This window comes from Durio zibethinus, chromosome 19, assembly GCF_047325235.1.
Source record: "Durio zibethinus cultivar Kanyao isolate XHJ-2024 chromosome 19, ASM4732523v1, whole genome shotgun sequence".
NCBI lineage: Eukaryota > Viridiplantae > Streptophyta > Magnoliopsida > Malvales > Malvaceae > Durio > Durio zibethinus.
The window spans coordinates 6,988,052-7,013,157 of NC_143180.1; the positions used below are offsets into that span (position 1 = coordinate 6,988,052).

General features: G+C 32.8%; 1 protein-coding gene across 4 annotated transcripts; it reads right to left on the minus strand.

The window, feature by feature from the left end:
- On the minus strand, nucleotides 1-22,564 carry SEC8 (subunit of exocyst complex 8). 4 transcript variants are annotated; one of them, XM_022909721.2, is made up of 28 exons: nucleotides 22,523-22,564; nucleotides 22,116-22,179; nucleotides 21,738-21,864; nucleotides 21,185-21,397; nucleotides 18,977-19,150; nucleotides 18,708-18,812; nucleotides 12,547-12,656; nucleotides 12,165-12,344; nucleotides 11,313-11,454; nucleotides 11,104-11,210; nucleotides 10,395-10,702; nucleotides 10,136-10,293; nucleotides 9,891-10,006; nucleotides 8,000-8,070; nucleotides 7,036-7,166; nucleotides 6,880-6,929; nucleotides 6,038-6,138; nucleotides 5,278-5,390; nucleotides 4,917-5,024; nucleotides 3,709-3,906; nucleotides 3,411-3,496; nucleotides 2,627-2,810; nucleotides 2,458-2,535; nucleotides 1,816-1,917; nucleotides 1,619-1,693; nucleotides 527-622; nucleotides 387-436; nucleotides 1-301 (listed from the first exon to the last, which is right to left on the minus strand). In XM_022909721.2, exons 3-28 carry the CDS (start codon nucleotides 21,777-21,779, stop codon nucleotides 214-216), a joined length of 3,186 nt encoding a protein of 1,061 aa, XP_022765456.1. In that variant the 5' UTR covers nucleotides 21,780-21,864; nucleotides 22,116-22,179; nucleotides 22,523-22,564; the 3' UTR covers nucleotides 1-213. The 4 variants fall into 4 exon arrangements, with proteins under 4 accessions (XP_022765456.1, XP_022765455.1, XP_022765457.1 ...); XM_022909720.2 differs by having other exon boundaries at nucleotides 22,411-22,564; XM_022909722.2 differs by lacking the exon at nucleotides 22,116-22,179.
- Between the last annotated feature and the right edge of the window lie 2,542 nt (nucleotides 22,565-25,106).

Sequence of the window (25,106 nt, forward strand, 5' to 3'; positions counted from 1 at the left end):
TCACAAAATTGATACTACATAAAGAATAAATTATAATTACAAATGCGATAGAACAAACCTTGTATCTCTGATATTTGACAAAAGTATACCGCTATTTGGCACATGTTGAACAATAGCTTCCATGATGCTGTACCAATTAGGAGATGGGTAATTATCCATGCAAGCAAAGGTCATATGACTTTGGAAGATAACAGATCAAGTCATTTTGGAGTGCTAATGGGATAAAATCTCTGATACTCGATCTTGTGCATCAGGAGGTATCTCTCTTCCTGGGACCTGGACTTTGAGAAGATTAACATACCTGTCAAAACAACAGCATCATTCGTCACTAAACTAATATGCAAATATTTTGGTGCAACAAGGAGAAATTAGTCAATGCCACTAACTCTGCAGCTGTAAACAAGTGCTCATGCTCTGCAATGAAGGCAAGCAAAGCCTGCAATCAAGGAAAGTACAAATCAATTGTAACAGCAAAAAAGTTTAATTCACAAATCACGAAAAGGGACTATGAGTTGATAAAGCTTGCCTCAAATGGCATATTTAACAGTTCATAATAGGTTCGAACATGATCTAATCTCTGCCGTACAACTTCACTGTCAATTGAAGGAATAGCTGCAAGGGCCTGTAACGCCAACAGAGATTGTAAATCAGGATTGTTTTGTACATTCAAAACCAAAATCAGAAGGATACACCCAAACCATTTGGATTTTCAACAGCTTGAACTGGAATGTGAAACTTGAAACTTATTTTTTGATCAACTCTTGGCCAAACATTCAGACAACAAAGCCGAATCCAAGCAAGGCTAATTACAGGTAAGGATAAGGTTATGCAACTGATGCTAGCATAACCTAAATCCTTTTTTCACAAGAACTGGTCATTCTTGTGATGAGAAAACTAAAGGTAAGAAACAAGAAAGAGAACAGAGAGAGTAAAGAAGTGAAGATCTTTGCATTCAACTCTAGGCATAGGAAACTGTCACTGTCTCAGACCTTGAACCACCTATGAGCACATACTATGATCTCTATTATGCTTTAGAAGGAAATAGATCATATTGTTTCAACTATAGAAAATATTTGAAACTATTATTTCAAGCAATAAAAATTGGCTCTTCGCAATGAACAAAGATTAATTCTAGTCAATTGAGGTTGGCTACAGAGATATTGTTTATGTTGCTCAGACTAAACTTTTCCAAAAGGAATCATGTCAAACACATATCATACACCTCAGTGGAAATTGTGGGGTCTGAGCTAGCCAAATATAACAAAAACTTTTAAAAAATTGGCCGCACCTGTGTATTACAAAACCCTATGTCTGACTCACTCCCTAGGCCAAGCAACATAGGTTTCACCATTAACTTGACAAGAATGAATCTTCATACAAGGGCAAAACTCAAAAAATTGTAGTCTTCATATAAAGAAAACTCGAGAATGGACTCAAGAGACCAGACAATCCTCTACATTAAAGCAATCAATTTACACAACTGACATTGAACTGCATAAAAAAGCAGGTAATATTCCTAGAAAAAATGGGAATATTTTCATATTATTTCAGCACTTTCAGAGATAATAACTGCCGTCCCACCACCCCACCCCATCTGAAAATAAAAAGACATACTAACCTGCTCTAGAGCAATTGAATTCCGACATATCTGCTGAACTCCGAACAGGTTGGTCGATTTCATATTGGCCAAAGCCTAATCAGATGTATTATCCCATTGGTAAGAGGAATAAAGTAGGTGCTATTTTACACTAAATTGGAACTAATCTTAAAAACGAGCAAATTAGAATCAAAGTTAACTTTAAAGTGAACCCCAACCTTAATGGATGCATTTGCAGCAATACTACATATTCCACCGAATATGTAATTCCGTTTCACTCCAGCAACAAAAGGCACCATTTCCTCATCCCTGCGTGTTATCTATACATAAAGAAACATAAAAAGAAAATTTTAATGATGGGTAGCTTTATAAAATTCATTAAAGTAAAAATCAAGCAGCTGACCATCTGAAATTGGGATAATAATGGGAAGAATAAATTCAACATCAAAGTTTTCCAAGCAATCTGATCATTTTTAATAAAAATAAAAGTTACAGGAAAATAATGCCCAAAACTTTTCATTCTCTATTTTCTTCATTGCCACCTAGCCACCCAATAACCATAAAATTAAAAGACAAATGTAAAAATAAAAGCACTGACAAACCCAAGATGCAGCTAATGATAAGCTGAACATCATATGGTACGTAGAATTAAGAACTCTTCGTAGTAAGCTGCCGCCAAATCCTACCTTTCTCCCATGAAGGTTGTTACCTACCGAGTACATTAGATCTTAATTCTAACTTAAAGGAGCATGGACAGATGGACAATTATCCATTGGAAGTTTTAAACTGAAATAAGTATCCTTGAAGAAGACCAATGTAATATAAAAAATTACACATTAATAAGAGTTGGAGCAAGTGACCTGTGCAGTAAGTGAAATAACAAAGTCATCAGGCTCTTCTGCATCTTGATTTTCCAGGTATTCCCTATCTGTCATTTCCTGTTTGAGCCATAATACTTGGTTAGTTACAGGTGCTTTCACCACATAGTCATTCTTCCAAGTGTTTCTGAATTATGCTATTTAGACAAACCTGCAAGTGGAAAATTGTTTCCAACTGCATCTCCACACGTAAAACTTTCAAGCAATCAATTGCTAGTTTTCTGTACTCATCAGCAAATGATGCCAAATCCCTAGTGGGTGAACTGCTTGTTCGTGTATGGCTAGGCTTGCCACTCTCTACATGATTTGATGTTTGTGGGGTCCCTTGTACAAGTCTACACGTTGCATTAGATATGTGTAAAATTTATGAATAGAGTTCTCGAAAGCATAATTGTCTATCATGACATATCACTTGCAGAAGTATCTGCTCCATTAACATCATAAAGGGCAAAAATGATATACCATTCTTCATATCTATGTATGGCAGGAAAAGAGAAAAGGAAGGAAAGAGAGAAAAAAGATTGAGATATTAATGCCATAACATTTTATTTTTCTTTGATGCAAAGCCCCATTCAGTTGCATATACAATTTTAGGTTACAAATGTTAAGGCCATATCATGATTCCTTATATACAGTTTTACGTTAGAAACGTTAATGTCATATCAAGACTCCTTAGATCACCAATTTTACATGGATCTAGAAATACATGATTGATGAAAATGACATGCTACTTGCATACTTATAAGGTATCATAACACATTGCAACATGTAGATAAACATCAAGATGTGTTCTGAAATACAGGGAATAGATCTCACACCTTGTGTCCATAGTAATAACTCTATGTTCTCATAAACTACTCTTTAAAGCCCGTTGTGACTTCACAAACATTGCACATTATATCCAAGTACCAACTCAAGCCAGATAATAAACTTGCCTTTCAATTGAGTCTGCAACATACTCCAACGAATCACTCAGGGATGCCAGCAAAACAAGTTTATTGTCATCGCGAATTAGATTCTCCTGCACAAGAGATGTGGTAAGAGAAAGAACGATTACCTTCAATTGATACTTTGACAACATCAATTCATATGAAGGATGGCACTGGAGTTTCATTAGCAAGTCAAGCTCAAATGCATAATAAATTCAATTTTCTGGAAGTAGATAGCTAGAAAATTTACTTAAAACAATTTTGAAACAGTGGGGGCAGAAGTCATCACCAGGCATATTTTTACCTGCTTAATAGGACGCAAATTTAAGAGAAGTTCACTTAGTTCTGATTCAACCTCAACACTTTCTGCATCAGAAGCAATATTTCTCACATTTGACTGACCAAGTGCATTTGGTAAACACGCGCTAGATGGATCATGTCGCATCAATTTTTCAATATCATGCCTTCCAATGAGCATATAACTCTGCTTCTCAAGAACTGCCTGAAATATTAACAAAATGTTTATGAATGGAAAACATTAATTACCATATGCATAGTAGCATGGACAAAATAAATGGTTTAGAGACCACTATATTCTAAGTATCAGTGATAGAAAATCAAGAATGAATTTCAACTATCTCAATCAAATAATTCTAATAAGAAGCATGCACATCACTGCTTCTTAGTTTACACAATGGCATAACGTTCTACAACATTTTGTGGAATCAATTTTGACAATATCAGACATGCTTTAGTATCTTCTTGCCAGTTTGATCTTTTCGGATCTTTTGGGACCTTTTTGGTACTTCATTTTTTTGGAAACTTTTATTATTGTTGTAAAATAGCATCACTGTGGCTAATTCTTTGCTTTTGTTTCTACACTTTTAGCCTATTTCCCTCCGTATTTATATACTAAAAGAACTATTCCACCCTAACTCATTTACTAAAAGAAATGGTATAAGTTTGAGCTGTTATATTCACATCTTTGTTTACATACCATCTACACAAGACAGCCAAATTTTATTTAATATCTTAAGTTCTTAACCCTTGTTTGACCATTATCTATGCCAAATAAATGCAATTCCACCTAGGCACTGAAATATATATATATATATATATATATATATATATATATCAATAGTTTGGGTCCATCTTAAACAAAAAAAAAAAGAAAAAGAAAAAGAAAAAGAAAAAGAAAAGAATGAAGAAAAAAGCAGAAATTCACCCCCTCTCCCCCTGCCTCCACCTAACGCTAGTGTCACATGCAGCTACAAACAACGTATCTATCAACAACATCTAGAACTGTAATTAATCAGGTGAAGATGTTTAAACAGTATTATATAATATTTTCTTTCTTCATAATTTCACATGTTGTTGATATGACTAAAAACTGTGAAAAATAGAGACAACTAAATCAATTAGGCCTGGATGACATAAACAAAAATCAACAACAGATAAAAAGCATGTTAAATGCAAAAATAAGAAAGAACATCATAGAAAAAGAATCCCTACCTCCATGTATGAAGTTCGACATCTTTCATAGGTTCGCTCAAGGAAAGTTTGCACATACTTCACAAGGTCAGCAGAAAATTTAGGCATCGCTTGAGCCCAACCAAGCACCTAGAGTTAGATTGAAGTTTATTTTTAGGAAAAAAGAACAGCTGTAGAGTAGATGGTTCAGAAACTTGTATGGAAAATGTTCAAGACAAACAAAGAAAAATGGTAAATAACTTTTACCCAAATATATTGGAAAAAAAAAGGAAAAATGCTAATAGTCTGTTATCACAATATAACAAAAATAATATTATGAGATTGAAGAGGAGGCAATAAAAAATAGTTTCTTCAGGAAATAAGAAAGACAAGATAAACTTGCCTCTTTTGCTAAGAAATCAATAGCCAGAAGCCCCTGCAAGACAGGTCGACCCTTCTCAACAGATATAGCATATGAAACGCTAGTATTTGCCCGTGGACGAAATGCAGCAGGACCTGTAAGAAAACATTTTTAGGTTAAGAGTTTTAAAGGATCTGACCAGAAAAAGGTTAAGAGTTCTAAAGGAGAAACAAATATGGAATCAAAAGCTGCATCATCATATATGTGATATAACTCACATTTAACCATTTTTAAACCTTGCATTTCTTGAAACAAACCAACCCCCAGTCTCTTGCAGCATCGTTCTCACAAAAATTTCTTCCATTATTCTTGGCTTTCTAAAATGAAATTACTACACTTACATCACTCAGAAATTACTACACTTACATTGCTGCTTTATTTAAACCTGTATATCGCGCAGGTTTACTTAATTTATATTTTTTTATAATTATATTGTGCCAACCATCTTTCAGTGTACTAACTGACAAACATTGGTGAAACAAACCTAGCTTAACATCCATCAAACAATATCAGACCCTCCTCATCTTTCTTGTGATAACCATCCTAAGATGCTGAATAGTTGAAAATACCAATAATAGTATATAATTAATATAGAAATGAGACTGGTTATTATAATTAATATAGAAATGAGACTGGTTATTTTGATAGACAGTTTCTAATCAAACAGGTTGACAGTTAAAAATGTGGCATGGATTGAAAATGCCAATTACTGAATTGTAAGACTCATTGTTATGGAACTTGCTTGATATAGCTTGTTGAACGCCTTTTCGGTAGTCAACAAACATGGTTGGTAAAAGGTGGTCCTTTACAAAGTTCTCCACAAAGGTTAGCAGTCCATCATTCCTGCAATTATGGAAATTAAGGACATAAAGGAACATAAATGTCAAAGTTACAGACCATTGCAAAAGAGTTGGATCACAAATTTCACCTAGATTGAATGAAATGAATAAAAATCCCAACTGATACATAGCTTCAAATATTCTTAAAACAAGAAAGTTAATAAACTAAACTGTCCATATTTTCTTTTGGCCAAAAAAAAAAAAAAAAACACTAAATGTCCACGTTTATGATTAACAAAGCACATGGATCAAGATCACCACAACCACCTTCAAACAAGTAATAATTACCCAAAACTAGGATATAACTACAAAGATAGCAAATTCTTGAAGAACTCCTGCAAGTTCTTCACCGTCAAACAAGAAATAATGTGAAATTGCAACAAATAATTCCTACAAAGCAAATTAAGGAAAACCCTCTTCTATGGATATAAGGAGGAAAGAACATTCAGTAAAAGCATTAACATGGAATATGTTTAAAGATGGCTGTAAGCATTTGGAAACTTGATAATGAAATCTGTGTGATAATACAGACAGAAAGTGAAAGGTTGTAAATATTTTTCCCTTCCACGTCTCACTTCAAAGCCAAACATTTCGATTTAGCCACACGAGATTGACAAAAGAAGAGTACAAGGTGAGAAATAAAAACTAGTGAGCTTTGCCTAACAGCTATCCTTAAATACTTATCATATCATTCACAACAATTCACTCTTCTTTGTACCCATACAAGCTTCGGAAGGAGACTTACCCAAGCTGGGAATACTTTTTAGGCAGCATAGAAGCAATCCTATCGGTAAACTGCACCACACATCAGATTAAAAAAGGCCATTTGCAGAACCATCAACAAACATGTATGAAAGAAAACGTTTGAAAACATAGATATTTGATTCTCATGGTCCCAAACCTGAAGAACAGGCCGATATACAGATGCTGCTAGATAAATGCCTTGCTCAGGCAAGACAGCTGCAGAGCCATAACCTTCTTGTAACACATTGGGAGCCCTCCTACTCCATCCTTGGCGAATGAGATCAACTCCTATATAGTAGATGAGGCATACAACAATTAAATGTCAATGAGTAGATCATTAATAAATTGAATATTTGAAAAAAGTTATACCTAAAAAAATTGAAACTCAAAAAGGAAAGAGAAGAAAAAAGTGTAAAATCAAGACACGATAAAACAGAAATCATGAATGGCTGCTGCAAAGAAAAAAAGGGAGAGAAAGAGAGCATCTATCAAATCAGCACAACAAAAATTCTCCTACTCTGACTGCTTGCTGACTCAAGCAAATTGGATAAAAAAAATGACACCACTTGAAAGAGTCAAAACTGTGAATTTTACATTTAAAAACTAATTGAAAATCTCATTATGCTTCCCCCTGCCAGCGAAACATACAATACTTCAAATGAAGAAGTTTCACCATCATACATGCTGTCAGTTAAATATAAGCAAGAACTATAATTCGACAATGTTTATAGTGAAGAACAACAAGCTTCAACCAAATATTTTTGGAAATGAGATGAATTTTCTGTTCATTTATATTTCTTTTACCATTTGAATTATTGTCCAAAGGAACTGCCCTCAAGGGGGTGAACCTTCATTCCTGTAATACCACATATTTGCTACAAGTGTTACTCTCAGGATTCAAACTTAAAGAGTCAAGCTCATCACCATAGATTTTACTTAATTGGACAGGCATCAAGCCCTCCTAGGCTGATTCATACTAATAATCACAATAAGGGAACTTCACCAAATCACTGCAGAAAGCACATTGTATAAATCAAATCACATTAAGAATTTTAGATAAATCATGGCAAAAGAACTAATAACAATTCAATAAGTTTTGCAATCATTTAACTTTAGCATACCCTGGTTAGGAACTGATATGGTAGCATCAGTGAAACGGAAAGCAAAAGTGAGGCCATCTTCTGATCCATCCCTGTAACCAACACTATCAACTTTCATGCTTGTGTGAAAAATTTAAGCAAGAAGAGAATTTAATAGGCAAATTATAGTAGTTATAATGGTAAAACAAAAAAGTGCTAGCGAGGTGCTTAATATTAAGCATATAACCTAAAACTAATAGACTAGGGGAGAAGCAAACTTCAATATATAGCCACAGCAAACTAAAGACTTAACTGATGTGGGATAAAAACTCCCCCTCATCTGTAAAAAAATACTAACAAACAGACCTAAAATGTGGACAAAAACATAAAGGGTAACAAACAATGAAAACAATGAACAAAATAACAAACTTGGGCTCTAATATTATGTTACATCCAACCTCAAACCAATTAGTTATAGGCGGAGAGGCCCAACTTGAATGTAAAGCACAACAAACTCAAGACTTAACTGATATAGGATAACACTGCTTAAAGAAATAATACAACGATCAAAGAAAAAGAATAGAAGAATGCCAACCATATTCAGTTTCTTGTTTATTCATCGCAGCAATTCTCGTGAAAATAGTATTCATATTAGCTATGTCTGCAATTATGGTGATCAACCACTGGCAATGAGATAAATGGTTACAATAACTGAAGCCCAAAGGCTGAACTATGAATCCTAAAATGGTAGGCCGGTATCAATAAAAGGACAGGCTATATAAAGATTCTAGGTTTTTAGCTGCTTTATCTTTTATTTTGTAAGTCATGACTCCCTGTCATGGAAAAGTTTATTTTTTATTGTTAAGAAATAGTCAGATGAGAGGAAGGGAAACAAAGCAGAGATAACACAAAGGCATAATTACACCCCAAGCAATAGATGTGTGAGTAAGTACCTACTTAAATACTCTCTTAACTCACCAGAGCTGATATGGAATAGTATCAGCTACTTTTTTATCCTTTGATTATTACTAAACAATTCACACATACACAATGTTCTTTGACGATGTGGGATACTATTATGAAGCCTTCTTTTGATAATTAAGTATAATTTACACACACACACACCCCCCAAAAGATAAATGCTAACTTTGGGGAGTAAATCACAATTTATATCCTCATAACTCATTGCACATTAGCAATGAGTAATTATGATTAAATTAACAAAGAGAGTCATATGGTGGAAAATTTATATCTATCGAACAGCTATTCTTACTAACTCATGAGAGGAATGTAAAGAGATCCATTATTTATTCAAATGACAATAGACCCAAGATAACAAAAACTAAATTCCAGTTGGATTTTGCTTGAACATGCTAGGAGATAATTCTTAAGAAAATATGCAGAAAGAGAAATCCTATCAGGTGACTTAATGAAAATTGAGGAAAGAACTGTCAATCATGCGGCTGGACATTACATTCACATCCACAACCATGTCTACACTTTATGCTACCACATTTCACTGCGATCATGATGTCACATCCAAACTCTAATGTGTAAAATCCAAAACTTAATGACAATTCTGAATTCTTCCTACCACAACATCATTGACATTCACAATCTCTCTCTTTACAAGCAGCATCATACCAATATTATAAATAGGCCCTAGTTTTAGTAATCTACTAAATATTGTTGAAGCAGTTACTCTTTCTCATCGCTTCCTAAACATAAGAGGAGATATATATGGGAGCAACAGTCTCACCTCACCCCCCCACCCCACCCCCCCCCCCCCCCCAAAAAAAAAAAAAAGAAAAAAGAAACAGGTAACTCAAACATAAAAATATGTCAGCAAAGTAGAGATGACCATTGGAAACTATTACTAAATCCTTACTTTTTCTCTTCCTCCAATATAAAGATGAGACTCATAGTTACTTACCTCTTTTCTTTTGTAGGAACCTTGCTTGCAAGCCTGGCAGTTTGTACAGCGGCATCTGCCGATGCAGCCTCAGGGGTTGCTCGAAGAATCTCACATATGAATTGTTGGCATTCACTCTGTAGTACATAATTCAAGAAAAAATTGTAAAATGAATAAATAAAAAGTCAAGGAGAAGTTATTGGGCCAAAACCATTGCCCAAAAGAAACTTTGTGTCAATATCATAGCACTAGAGAAGATAGATGACCTGTAAAACTGTCAAGGAAAAGCCAATACTGTAGCCTCCAGTAACTTGAGATGCTTCAGAATCAAGGTTTACATCTGTTAACAGTGACTTTGGTGTGTTTGTGTCACTTTGTAGGGAACATTTTGACTCAATAAGCTCTCCAACAACAATATGATTCTCTGATCAATTAGACCCGAGCAACTTAGTTTCAATTCTTAATTTAAGATTAAATAAAATAGCAAGAAACTAAGAGTAATAAAAAAAAAACTCAATGTCTCACCAAATATCCGAACAACAGAGTCCAAAATTGAGTCAAGAAGCTCTTTGGCAGCAGCCTGTGCTTTTCCTGTAGGAGCCATCACAGGCGAGACAGGGCTCACTGCCAACAGAGTCCCAGCCAATGCTATCCCGTTTTGACGCTTCTGTTTTGGTAACTGGTAGCTTTCTAACTGTCCCTTTATAAAGTGGAGATTGCTGGTGCCAGTTCGAGTGGCCTTATCAATTCCAGACCTTGAAGAATTAATGAATTCTGCATGGGCTTTAATCTTGGATGTGATAATCTCATGAATTGTGGGTCGCAATCGTTGGCTGTTACATAGATTTTGGAATGTAACAATTCATTTATAGATAAATCATCATGAAGACAAGTAATAGCAAAAGCAGCATCAATAAAAATATTAGAATTAAAAAAAAAATTTGAAGTTATCATGTCATTAGTTTGCTAAATACTAACAGTTCTTAAATGAAAAGAAAAAGCTCAAGGCTATTTTAACTATTTTCATCAATGTAAACTTAAATCCAGACTTACTAAGTTCACATATCTCATTAGAAAACCACCTTACAAAAATCATCAGTAGGTGATAAGGTAAAGGAATGTTAAGGCATGTTGGAATAGTTGTAGAAAACCATTTTCAGATTCTATCTAAAAGCACCAAGGAAAGAATATAAGTTCTATTAAAACATGCTACTATATAAGCACAGCAACCAACCATATTACAGCACCGGCTGCAGCTACTTTGTGAAGTAAGCAGAGGCATTCCACCATAGTCTGCAAATACTTCACGTGAACAGGAGCATCACTCTTTTTAATTGTTTCCTGGATCACCAAAAAGAAAAAACAGTACTTCAATGCTCAAGTCAGAAAATGTAATGAAGTCAACATGATGAGATGTGATAATATTAAGTGAAGTATTCATACAACAAATTCATCAGGAGTGGAATTCAGAAGCCACACTGGGATTTGATGGGATACGAGTTTGACATCCTTCCCATCACCACCGTTAAGCCTTTCATCATGAGGCTCCAAAGAACCATCCTCATCATGGCCATCATACGATGAACTGAAAAAAATTGTGAGATACAAATTGAGACATCCGAATGAAGTGTGAAATATAATCTTTAAAGAAAATAAAAATTAAAAAACAGAATCCTAATGACTTTCTGCGTATCTAGAAAATCAAGCAGTATAGGCTTCTGATGATTTGCGCATAATAAAAACTTAAAAACCAACAAGAAAATATTGACAAAGACGGAGCAAATGAAAGTGATAGGATCCATTAAAAGATTTTAAAATACATTGCAGGTATCAGAGATTAACACTAACTAGAAGAAACAGCTTAATCACACTTGACGATGCCATTAAATGTATCACTTTATGATTCAAAAGAAAGTTTGGCACCCAAATCATTCCTCCATTGATGGCAGAAACTCATAAAACTCTACTAACTAAAACAGAAATGAAGGCTTCTTGTCCTATAATTTAAAAAAGAAATCCATTAAAATTCAGCTGAACATTGAAATATCATGAAAGAGGAAAGAACTATTCCAAGGGAAGAATTCCAGTAAACAAGGATTAATTAACACTTAAATTAATGCAAATAATACCATCATAACAGTTAAAGGATGTTTCTAAATTCATAAAATGCTTCAGGGGGAAAGTGCAAACAGACAACCAAATAAATAATTACAAATTGATTTAATTTTTACAGATATGAAAAAGTCAGGAACATATAAAAATATTAAAAAAAATAAATGAACCATGTAGACTTACCCTCCATCAATGGAACCCAGCCTGTATGATCCATCTACAAGCCCCTGACTGCCAAACTGACCATCACCTCTCACTGACCTAGTTCTTCGAGAAACAGGTTGTGAAGTATTTGATACAAATGCAACAGCTGTGGTTGTTGGAACTTCATCGTCCTTTTCATGCATGCTTGAAGCAACTGAGCTGCAGAATTTAATCAGCTTAATGAACAAAGTTTTGCAAAAGGGAACGTTTTCCAGAAATCGCTTTTTATTGGAACAAATAAAATGTGCAAAACATATAGAATCAGATATCTCTTTCTTTCCAATTCGATGTGAATAGATCAAATGATGAATCACAAAAGGATATTACATGGAAAGTCAAGCCCTTAATAGATAGAAAATACCTGTATTCACCCTTATTGTAAAGATGTGCATGCAAATCCTCCAAAACTTTATAGAACAGAACCCCTCGCAACTTTGTTAGTTCAGATCGAACATCTTGGAGAGCACCAACCTAGATTATATTAAGTTAGAATCTTTAAATGTGGGCAAACAGAAAACATCTAAAAGCTCTTTATATAGTTTCAATTCCACAAAAGTGAAGTTGATGTAGAAAAAGCTAAACTTTATATAAGTGTAAGGTTTCTTATGGAGGTTAGCATAGTTAGACCAATAAGAATTGCAGGATTTTGAGATAGTAGGTCAATTGATTGGGTTTTATGAAGCATTTTTTTTCATTTTTGACATTTCAATTTAATCTGCATCCTAATTTGAAGGAACATTAATAACCAAGATGAAGATAGTAGAAATGACTAAACTGACACTTGTTTATGTCGAATATAAATGTATCAGTTAAGCAACTAATTAGTCTAAAAGCTTCCAGCTGACAGAGAATAGTTGCAAATTATTTACTGAAAGCCACTTCAATTGTTATATCAACATCTTAACAATTAATTTACACAAAAACTTAAGTTGACAAAGAATGGCACAATGATGATATCTAAATAAAAGTACATGAAAGACCTTATAGTTTGGACCCATTTCAAATTCAACCTTCTAGTGAAGAGAGTTGAAATGTTAACATCAAAATTATGTCCATTATACAATGTTTTCACCTTTTATTAACAAGATCATAGCATACACAAAGAGTACATGCTATCCCAAAACTATGCTGTTTCTTTTACCACTTTTTTGGTCTCTTTTCCTTTCCCTTTATCTCCCTATCATTCTGTCTTCCTCACTCTGCCTCTCTTACCATTTTTTCCATACAAAAAGCACATCCAAACACCATTTCCAGCCATTCAGACAAATAAAACAGAACCCAAAACCTTGTTGTAGCAAAATTTGAATAACAAATGCAGTAAACTATAGGAAAATCAAACAATCACGATTTATACATCAAAGCATTGTGTCAATGAATCAGTGGAATTAAAAGCAATAGACTTTTGTGTTTGAATTGATTTTCTGTTTCAGGTTTTCATGCCTAAGTTTTGCCTTTTGTAGCTAGGTTGGCTATTTGCTACTGTAAAACCTCTGTTTTATTAACATATAAATAAGACATCACTTGTTCCAACCCATTTGGATTAATAAAATTGTAATTAGCATAACACAGACTAGGCTCCTAGCATTTTATTGACTTGGCTTCCATCTTTTTTTTTTTTTTACTTATTTATGTACCTGTTGATTATTTTGCATTTTAAGATTAGTTTTCGACATTTTAATGGTTGGATTTGATTTTGTTGTAATCATGTGTATGGTCTATCAATGTTATGCCACAAATAGACAAAAGACGATTATTAACAATGATAAGAAAGAGCAAAGAGAGAACATCATGTTAGCATCCCTTTATAGCAGCATGTGCAGCTCAAATGCCAACTAACGGTCTAGTTAATTGAAGGTTAAAACCGTTTAACAGATTTAATTTAGAGGTTAATGTCTTCACTTTTTAAACCATAGGTTCAAGTTGAAACTAGTCTTTTTTTTTTTTTTTTTTTTTTTTGCATCTTGTCCAGATATTTAACAAACCCCTTACACTAGGCCTTTGCAATAATTGTGAGATAAATATGGCCATTGAATTTGGAAGGCCTAACAGCTTTAAGATGGACACCTGATCTATTTATGTAAAAGCAATAAGTTACTCTAAAAGATAAATGTGGGAAAACACTTATTTACAGCTGGTTGTAATCTTGTAATTTGTATATTTATATTTGTATCTCTAGAATTAAGTATTTGTATCCCTAAAATTAGGATAGACAATCCCTCAATTATAGGATTAGTTTTTTAGGAAGATTTAGTTTCCTAGTTTAACCCCTAGTTAATTGTATATAAACATAAGATTCTTGTATAATTCTCAATAAGCAGTTTTCCAACATACATTCAGTTTTCACACTGATTTATTTCTTAGTTTTTCCACATGGTATCAGAGCTTTAGGCTCTTCTTGGGAAGCAAAATTTTCAGCCTTCATTGCTGACTTTTTTAGGGCTTCATTGCCGAATCCTATTTAGGGCTTCATTGCCGAATCCTATTTAGGGCTTCATTGCCGAACCCTTTCAAAGAAAGATATCACTACCACCCAATTTGAGAAAATGTTAATTGGAAAAATCACTGGAGTACTACAGATGTCTCAGAAACAAGGAGAGTTCGACAGGGAAGAGATTGAAAAGCTGAAAAACTTATTGAAAATCCTTGAAAAGCCTACTGTGGTATGTTCTTTGGGTAAGGTTTCTAGTTCAGGTAAAGCTTCCGGTTCTCATGGATTAAATGTCTCGGCTAAGCCTATTACGAGTTCTTGGGTCATTGACTCAGGAGCCACAGACCACATGACACATTCCTCACAAAAGTTTAGTACATATAACCTGTGTCCTAGTAATAAGAAAATTGTTGTTGCAGATGGTTCACTTACCACAGTGGCAGGATTAGGAGATGTTCAAGTTAATCCCTCGTTTGTTCTAAAAAACGTTCTTCATGTTCCTGGATTGTCTACTAATCTGATATCTATACAAAAACTTACCAGAGATATGAATTGCAAAGTAACTTTTTATCCCTCTTATTGTGAATTTCAGAACCAGAGTTCGAGGAAGATGATTGGACTTGCTAAGGAGAAGGATGGACTATACTATCTTGAGACATCAGATAACAAAAGTAGTATCAAGAATAGTTTACCTTTGTCATTTCTTTCTGAAAAATCTTCCAATAAAGACAAAATCTGGCTTTATCATTTTCGTCTTGGACATCCTTCTTTTGGAACCTTGAGAAACATGTTTCCTTCCTTGTTCAAAGGATTAAATGTTGAAGATTTTCATTGTGATGTTTGCAAACTTGCAAAGCATAGGCGTGTCTTTTCCAATCAGTAACAAAAGAAGTTCTACTCCCTTTTACTTGATTCATAGTGACATTTGGGGTCCCTCAACAATTCATAATATTTCTGATGCGAGATGGTTTGTTTCATTCATAGATGATTGTACCAGGGTCTCTTGAGTTTTTTTACTTAAATCCAAATCAGATGCGAATAGTGTATTTTTAAGTTTCCAAAACATGATCCAAAATCGATTTGGAGTGAGAATTAAGAGATTTAGGTCTGATAATGCAAGAGACTACTTCAACCAGAGTCTATCTACCTATTTCCAAAAAGAGGGGATTATCCATGAATCATCTTGTGTTAATACTCCACAGCAGAATGGAGTGGCAGAAAGGAAAAACAGCCATTTACTAGCCACAACCCGAGCCTTTCTTTTTCAAGCAAATGTACCTAAATTTTACTGGGGGGAAGCTGTTCTCACTACCACACATATTATAAATAGGTTACCTTCAAGGGCTTTTGGATTTAAAACTCCTATAGAACTACTCTCACAATTTTATCCCAACCTCAATACCACAAACAATCTCACACCTAGGATATTTGGTTGTACATCATTTGTTCATGTTCACAATCATAACAGGGGAAAGTTGGATCCAAGAGCGATTAAGTGTATTTTTGTGGGTATTCTTCAACTCAAAAAGGATATAAGTGCTATCATCCTCCTACCAAAAAATTTTATGTGTCTGCAGATGTCACTTTTGAAGAAAATAAACCATTTTTTACTCGACCTTATCTTCAGGGGGAGATTTCATTCATGGAAGATAAGGATAAAGACTTCTTTTTGCTTGATTTGCCCCATTCTTCAACATTTACACCCATTAATTCTTCTGAGTCGAAACCTGTTTCTGCTGAGCCCAAGTTAAACACTGAATTTGAGTCTGAACCCATTCCAAATACGGAAGATGTGACAAAGAATAATATTGTTCTTGATTCTATGAAGGAATTATAGGTGTACTCAAGAAGGAAAGTTTTAGATCCTGAACTAGTGCCAGTCCAAGAACCTGATCCTAACTCTGGAAATGAGGTAACTACAGTTTTTGACTCTGTTTCTCAAAATGAGCATGAATCTCCTAAAACTATAACTAGTGATTATGATCTGCCTATTGCCATTAGGAAAGGAACCAGAGAATGTACCAAGCATCCAATATACCCAATCTCTAATTTTGTATCATTTGAAAAATTTTCACCATCCCACAAAAATTTTCTTGTGAGCCTAAACACTATTTCTGTTCCAACTATATTATCCGAGGAATTATCCAGTGAGAAATGGAGGCAAGCCATGAAAATAAAAATGGAGGCCTTAAAGAAAAATCAGACATGGGAACTAGTAGAGTTGCCTAAATGAAAAAATCCAGTGAGGTGTAAATGGGTTTTCACTGTAAAATACAAGGCAGATGGTACTGTTGAAAGGTATAAAGCCAGGTTAGTGGCTAAGGGTTACACTCAAACCTATGGAGTGGATTACCAGGAAACCTTTGCTCCAGTTGCCAAGATGAATACAGTTAGGATTTTGTTATCATTGGCTGCAAATTACAATTGGCAGCTTCAACAATTTGATGTAAAGAATGCTTTTCTACATGGTGATTTGGAAGAAGAAATATATATGAAGGTTCCATCGGGATTTGGAGGTCATATAGAAGCAAACAAAGTATGCAAGTTGAAAAAAGCTTTATATGGCCTTAAACAGTGTCCTAGAGCTTGGTTCGGGAGATTTGCCAAAGTGATGCTAGCAATGGGATATAAACAGAGTCAAGAAGATCACACATTGTTTATCAAGCACTCTGATTCAGGGAGAGTCACAGTTCTATTAGTGTATGTTGATGATATAATTGTAACTGGAGATGATGAAAAAGAGAGAGAATCTTTAAAACAGTGTTTGGCTAGAGAATTTAAGATAAAAGAGCTAGGGAGATTGAAGTACTTCCTAGGAATTGAAGTAGCTCACTCACGGCATGGTATTTTCATCTCACAACAAAAATATGTGATGGATCTTCTGAAGGAAACTGGGAAGCTTGCATGTAAACCTGCAAATACCCCTATAGATCCTAATCATAAAATTGGAGAAGCTAATGAAGATGCTGCTGTAAATAGAGAGATGTACCAAAGATTAGTTGGAAGATTCATTTATCTCTCACATACTAGACCTGATATAGCATATGCTGTGAGTGTGGTAAGTCAATTTATGCATAGTCCTAAAGAAGTGCACCTACAGGCTGTCTACCGTATATTGCACTATTTAAAGGCCAATCCTGGGAGAGGTATCTTATTCAAAAGAAATTCGGGGTTAGTTCTAGAAGCATATACAAATGTGGATTATGCAGGTTCAGTAACTGATAGAAGATCCACTTCAGGCTACTGCACTTTCTTAGGTGGTAATCTTGTAACTTGGAGGAGTAAAAAACAGAATGTGGTGGCAAGATCAAATGCTGAAGCAGAGTTCAGAGCAATGGCTCAAGGAATTTGTGAACTACTATGGTTAAAGATTATCTTAGAAGACTTGAAGATTAAGTGGGATGGACCAACGAGACTCTACTGTGATAACAAGTCTACAATAAGCATTGCACACAATCCTGTGCAACATGATAGAACAAAACACATTGAAGTAGACCGGCATTTCATAAAGGAGAAACTAGACAGTGGGTTGATTTGTTCACCTTATGTATCAACTAAGGGTCAACTTCCAGATGTGTTGACTAAAGGTCTCAGTAGTGCAACATTTCAAGAAATTATTTCCAAGCTGGGAATGGAAAACACCTATTCACCAGCTTGAGGGGGAGTATGGGAAAATACTTATTTACAGCTGGTTGTAATCTTGTAATCTGTATATTTATATTTGTATCTCTAGAATTAAGTATTTGTATCCCTAAAATTAGGATAGACAATCCCTCAATTATAGGATTAGTTTTTTAGGAAGATTTAGTTTCCTAGTTTAACCCCTAGTTAGTTGTATATAAACATAAGATTCTTGTATAATTCTCAATAAGCAGTTTTCCAACATACATTCAGTTTTCACACTGATTTATTTCTTAGTTTTTCCACAATAAAAATGTAAGAGAATTTGAAAGAACAAGTTGAACAATTGTGATAACATTTTAAGTGAGTGCCAATCTAATCTAGGAATTGGCAACATGAGCAAAACCAAAGTTTCACCTAAATAGAGCAAAGAATAAGAACAGATACACTGCTTGCAACATTTCATAAATTACCGTTTGGAGGCCCTCTCGCTCAAGCATCAATGCTGACTGAACATGCAATTGAACTGCAGCATAAAATTGCTTTTCAGAAATAAGCTTCTCAATACGAGCAGGAACCTGATCCACATTACAAACAAACAAGGTGATTCATCAGATTTACTGGATTATTGCAGGAACATAGGAAGGCATGGATGGAAGTGAAGTGTCAAATTCTACTGAAGATGAAGCATGTAAATGATAACAAAATTTCATTTAAAAGGTAGAAATAATGATGAGCAAACCTTAGCTATGCCCTCAATCTGATCTAACAAGGAGATTATGTGACGCAATGTAACAGACCGATACCATAACTGATGCAATTGTTTATTGCGTGTACCAAGACGTTTCTTTGCCTCAGCCAAATCAACCTTTAAGACACCAATACTTTCAGTAGATTCACTGAATAACCGCAAGATCTGAAGAGGACAGAACAGTTAGTAATAAAAATGTAAAAGTTTGCCTTTCCTCTTCTAATTTCAACAAAGAAGGAAAAGGAAAAGCAGAAAATGAGACTGACATGACAGATGGCACATCATTCAAGTTATCATACCAGAGATAATTAGTTTTAATGGCAAATTTATTTATTTATTTTGCATGACCTGTTTGTCCAGGCATATAATAGTATTGATCATTCATGCCCCTATTCTGTCCATTATTTATCATGTAATAGGATTCATTACCATGAGTGTCCAATGGACGTCAGATTGATAGAGTGCTCTCTAACACAGGATTGATTATCAAAGGCATAATTAGAGATTGAAATACTCAATCAATGGACATGTTTTCTATTTCTATATTAGATGTCAAAAAGGAGTGTCTTGATTTAAAATTCAAAATTTTATTATTTTACTTTTGCACATCATCTTAATTTCGAATCCACTAACACTCTCTCTTCTCATATATTTAGCTCATCTTTAGAATTCCTTTTTTAAGGGGGCATTATTTATTGTATTCATATTGGTCTTAAAATGCATTTGATTTTAAGAGTTTGCCTAGCAAATTCTTGCATGTAAAACAGATGAGAAGCAAGTAAGACTGATTTTGTAAAATTAACAAATAATTCTTTGACCTCTCAACATAGACAAATATTCTGAGACCAAAAAAAAAGGATGGGCAAATTTTGCAGGATAGAGAGGTAATGTTATGGGGAGGGTATTTTTGAGAATATACTAAATTAAATAATACACAAAATTAAGTCATACAAAAATAATTATCCCATCCCTGAAAAAATTTGGAGTTTCAAATGGGAAAATAGTTATGGGACAGAGGAGTGACAAATAAAGTGGTTAAGAGTCCATAAAAATAAAAACCACCACCATATTCTGGAAAAAGAAAACACAAAAGATATCACCCAGGAGGGATAAGGAAGAATTGCAACTTTTATATTCATAGTATCAATAGAATCATAGGATTCAAGTATAAGAACTATAAAAGAGAAACCATAAAAAGAAACATCTCTCTTAGTTTAATAGCATTCAGAACATATCTATCTATACTATATATAAATGTGGTTTGTGGGAATATGAAACTTTTATTACCCTTGTACTTTTAATTGAACTTCACTTATACTATTTAAAATAGGTTTATGCATCAATAGAATTCTTAACCTATTAGACTAACAACAACATAAGAAGAAGTGAGAAATTTAGATAATGATTGTTAGAGTTAATTGTTTTAATAGAATTTTATTATATTAAAATAACTTGTAAATAGTATTGTTTTCATTAAAAAGGATAAGATAATATGGTTCATGTGCAATTAACTCAATGCTAATATCAATAAAAGAGACAGAATTCCATCAATATTTGAAAAACAAGACGAGATAATTTTTTTTTACAAAAATCTCTGAATCATTTGCTTGAGTCTATCCATTTATGACTCAGCATCCATCAACCAGAAACCATGACACAATGAAACATCTGTTTGTAGAGTAACACCCTTGAACCCAAAACCATGTCAACATCACAGCTATTGCACTTATCAATCTAGGTGAAAATCAAACACTAATATTCTTCATGAACCTGAAAGTAGATAAATGATTGATCATCTCATGCAAGGCCCTTATGATTGCAGCACCAATTAAGAAAGCAAGAATCATAGGCTTTCACCAATTATGGTGATTACTGACAGGTTTTTTCATTTAAAAGTAATTTTCCATCAAGTTTTAGAATCAAAATCACAGGATTCTAAGATCCAAAACTACAAAGAACAATGTTCCATATTCCCTATCCAATTGTGGACTCAACGTTATCAGAAAAAAGTTACAGGAAAAATGTGCACAGAATTCATATGCTCAATGAAATAACCACCAGAAATGGTTTTTTAAAACAAATTAATTAGCAATTTAACTAAAACAAACACAAAAACAAGCCATTAGTAAAAAACCAAGAAAAAAAACTTGTGAAGCACACTGTACAAAAGTTTAGCTTGGAAAGAAGCTACTAAAGAACCTGAGAATAATTTTGAATTGCTTTGTTGAAGCCACCATGATAAGCATGCACAACTTCATCTACAACATCCTCAACAACATCACTTTGTTCCTTTAAATCCTGGACCTCACCTTCACGATCTTTTGAGGTCAGGATACGGACGACATGAGGTAGTGAATCAAAACGTGCAGCTGCCCAACTCTCATCTATTCTTGAAAGCTCATCCCTTAAATACTGCATTTAATAATAAGCAAACAGAAGAAGAACCATGAGAAAACAGCAAACCAAGCTGCCCGCAAATCAACAGAATAATACCACCCAAGTAAAGCATACTATTCTAAAACACAGTAATAATCAGAATACTTCCAACTCCACTAGCCTCAAGATGATTGCCAAAACTTGCAATTAAAGACATGAATTTTACATGTATCTAGAACACCTATATTAGAATTGGTGTCACATTTTAGTCATCTATTCATTATTAATCAATTACAGTTTTTCTTTTCAGTAATTTTTTATACACGAAAAGCAAAGTAGCGAAAAAAGCAAGCAAACAGAGTGAATTAAAACTTACTTCTTTATCTGGAGGAATGGGAAATCCATCAAAAATCCCCATCTCAAAATGCTTTTCACTTCTCCCACGCTATAAAACTAGGAAAACAGCACAAACTCAAATCATCTAACAAAGCCTTTAATCCCACCTGAAAAGGAAAATACGAGAATTTTTTTTAAAATAAATATTTTATATATTACCGGCTAAATTCTTACAGGTCAGTGCAAGAAAAGAGGAAATTTGAGTTGAATTTATTATAATAATAACAGAAACGAATTACACCAAAAAAAAAAAAGTATAAAATTCAAAATTTCCTTTCCATTCAATTTTCAATTGTTTTCTCAGTAGCCAAAGAAGAGATGAAGAAGAAAAATAAAAGCTAAAAATCGAGAGAAAGACCTTCAGATCCAGGACGCTGAGCACCAGAATATGAATTGCAAGCAATGCAAAACTTAATTAAAATCTACAAATAAATAAAAAAATTTTGAAAAAAGTGAAAATCTCAACACGGAAATTTATGTGATTCAAAGAATTAAAAACAGATCATAGCATTTTTGTCAGAATCAAATAAAATCTGCAATGCAAAAATGACATCGTTTCTGATCAAAACGAACAAGAACAAGAAGCGAATTGGAAGTGTGAATCAGTGAGGAAAATAAAGAAAAAGTGGAGATTCATTCAATTTTGCAGGTACATGCAGAAGAACGCTGTCGTTTTAAAGCGCGTGCCGCCTTCAACACGCTGAGCTCGTGTGTTCAGATCTCTTCAATGGCACAAGAAGAAGAATAAGGAGAAAATGTCAAAACCTTGGAATAGAAGAAAGGAAAGCGATACCCCGACCCTGGAGCAGTCGAATATTGATTTTTATTTTTATTTTTATTTTTATTATAAAATGGACCGCACAGTCTTAAAACGGGTCGGGTCGGATATTAAAAAGACCGAAAAGAAGCTTTAATTATATTTAAATTTAATTAACCTTTCTATATTTGTCAATTTTAATTAATTAATTAATTAATTATTATTTTTGAAAAGAACGATCTTAAAAATTAAAAATTATATTTTTGTTGTAGAGTATAACTCATGGTAAAAGGGGTGAAAACTCAAATCAAAATCTGTACATTTTCTTAAGAGCTCTTTAACCGTTAGAGCAAAGCATTAAGGATAAATATTGTATTTTTAAGTCCTCGTTCTGAAATGACGTTCAGCCAATTTTTTTTTTATTTAAAAGAATTTTGAATTCCCCAAAATCACATCCATGTACAAATTTCAAACATGCATTTATATTAAAATTATTAATCTCATTTTAATACCGATTATATAGGTTAATATACCTAATTATATTAAAATATAATACATTTAAACGTAATTTTTATACCGCAATTGGTAACGAATTAATATCGATGTTTTTGTTGATTTTGAGTAATTTTGGTGGGTTAACCATTTTAAGCTTATAGATGGTTGTGAAATATAATTTATAATTTTATGATTTATTTTTTTTATTAATTTTAACTTAATAATAAAAAAAAAACCTCTAAAAGTTAAGAGCAATTCTTTGTTTTACATTTTGTTTTTTCCAACAAAAGGTATTTATTTCAATCCTTTTAGATTTAAGACTCTAAAAGCCAAAGTTTTTTTTTTTCATTTCTTTATTTTTATAATAATATTTTATTTTCTTTTTCATAACTTTGTTTTTATTTTAATATATTCTCACATAAAAAAATATTTATTTGAATATCATGTGATCTGATTGAATATTTAAAAATATCATAATAAATTAATGATATTATTTTTTATACTTTTAAATTTATTTATTTAATATTTAAAGAAATTACATATTTATTTTGTATATTATTAATAGTATTATTATGTAAAAATTTAGGTATGTTATAAATATATTTGTATTAAATCAAAAAATTCAAAATAATATATTAAAATAACTGATACCAACATATAACACTTTTTTAGAAAACTAAAATATTATCCAATACAATATTAATAACTTTAGTTTATACAACCTCACCTTCTAGATAAACTCTAAAGACACAAGAGATACTAGTTTATGACAATGATATTGATGCCAAGTTTTTAATCATGTTTATAAATGTATTTTATTATTGTTAAAAAATGAATTTGAATTTTTTTTTAAATAAATAAAATTTAAGTTATCAAAGTTCTTTTATTTTGATGTTATTTTAAATTTTTTTTATATATAGAAGGTTACAGTTTGAGTATAAAAAAAAAAAAAAAACCAAGTTTAAGTATTAAAATGGTCATATGTATATGATTTAACAAAACTAAATTTAAATTTTATTTTTTGAAATTATTTATTTGTGCATATAATCTCATTCGTATGATGTATAGTCGATAAATGTTAGTACAACTTTTTGGTAGTAGGTTTTTTTTTTTATATTTTTTTGGATAATGAAATTTTTATTTATCAGAAAACCAAAATAATATTTTAAAAGTTAAAATATTGATTTTTTAAATTAAAATAATAGAATTTAACTTATTCGTTCATTTATTTTATTCATTTTATTTTTATTCAATTATTTATTTATTAAAAATAATGATTTAATTCATGCTTTTAACAAAAAATTAAAAATTAAATAGTAAAACCGTTTCTGATGATTTCCTTTTCGTTTTTTCCATTCTGAGAAACTTTGAACTCTATTTTTTTAAATGTAAAATAAGCAAAAATTTTTAACATGATTTTTTCTCATACTACTATTTTTGGTTAATATCTTTGAGATGCAATTTTCTTCTTCTTATTATTATTATTACGTTGAAAAGAAATTAAAAAATAATTAATATTATTTCTAAAAACAAGAATGTGTGATTAAGTTAGCAACAAAAAAATTAATAGATGGATAGATTAATTTTATTACATGCAATAATATTAATCTTATATTAAGCTATTAGAAACTAGAAATCTTAAACCAACTTACAATAAACAAAAACCCTTGCCCGTTGAAACTAAAAGACTATCAAACTTTGTTGCCAAGCTACTTGATCCCTGCAAGCAATTCAATTTCAGTTAGGATTGGGAATCAAAACATCCCTATATATACAAACAGGAAACCTACCATTTATTTCCTTTAATCTATCGTGTTTATTTCGTTCGTTTGTAATTTCCTTCAATCTATCTTGTTCTTGAGTTCTTTGAAGGCGAAGAAGTTGAGAAAGATATATATAGAAGATGTTAAGTGATTTAAAGAATGTTGATGATGGTGGTTCATGGCAGAAACTGATGGAGGAGTTTGAATCAGTAACAAATAGTGAAAGGCAGTGGCTGAGGAAACTAACTGAGATTGTGTTGGAAGGGTTTATAAATCGCTTAACCAATGAAAATTCCAAAGGGACGAAGAAACAGAAGATGATCATTGAGAAAAA

Bases quoted from the DNA above. Each gene is read 5' to 3' on its own strand.
- SEC8 (XM_022909722.2), bottom strand. From the start codon at position 21,779: ATGGGGATTTTTGATGGATTTCCCATTCCTCCAGATAAAGAA. The intron at 19,151-21,184 runs GTTCTTTAGTAG...TGTCCTCTTCAG, and splicing joins CAATTCAAAATTATTCTCAG to ATCTTGCGGTTATTCAGTGA. The intron at 2,536-2,626 runs GTTTGTCTAAAT...TGGCTCAAACAG, and splicing joins AAACAATTTTCCACTTGCAG to GAAATGACAGATAGGGAATA.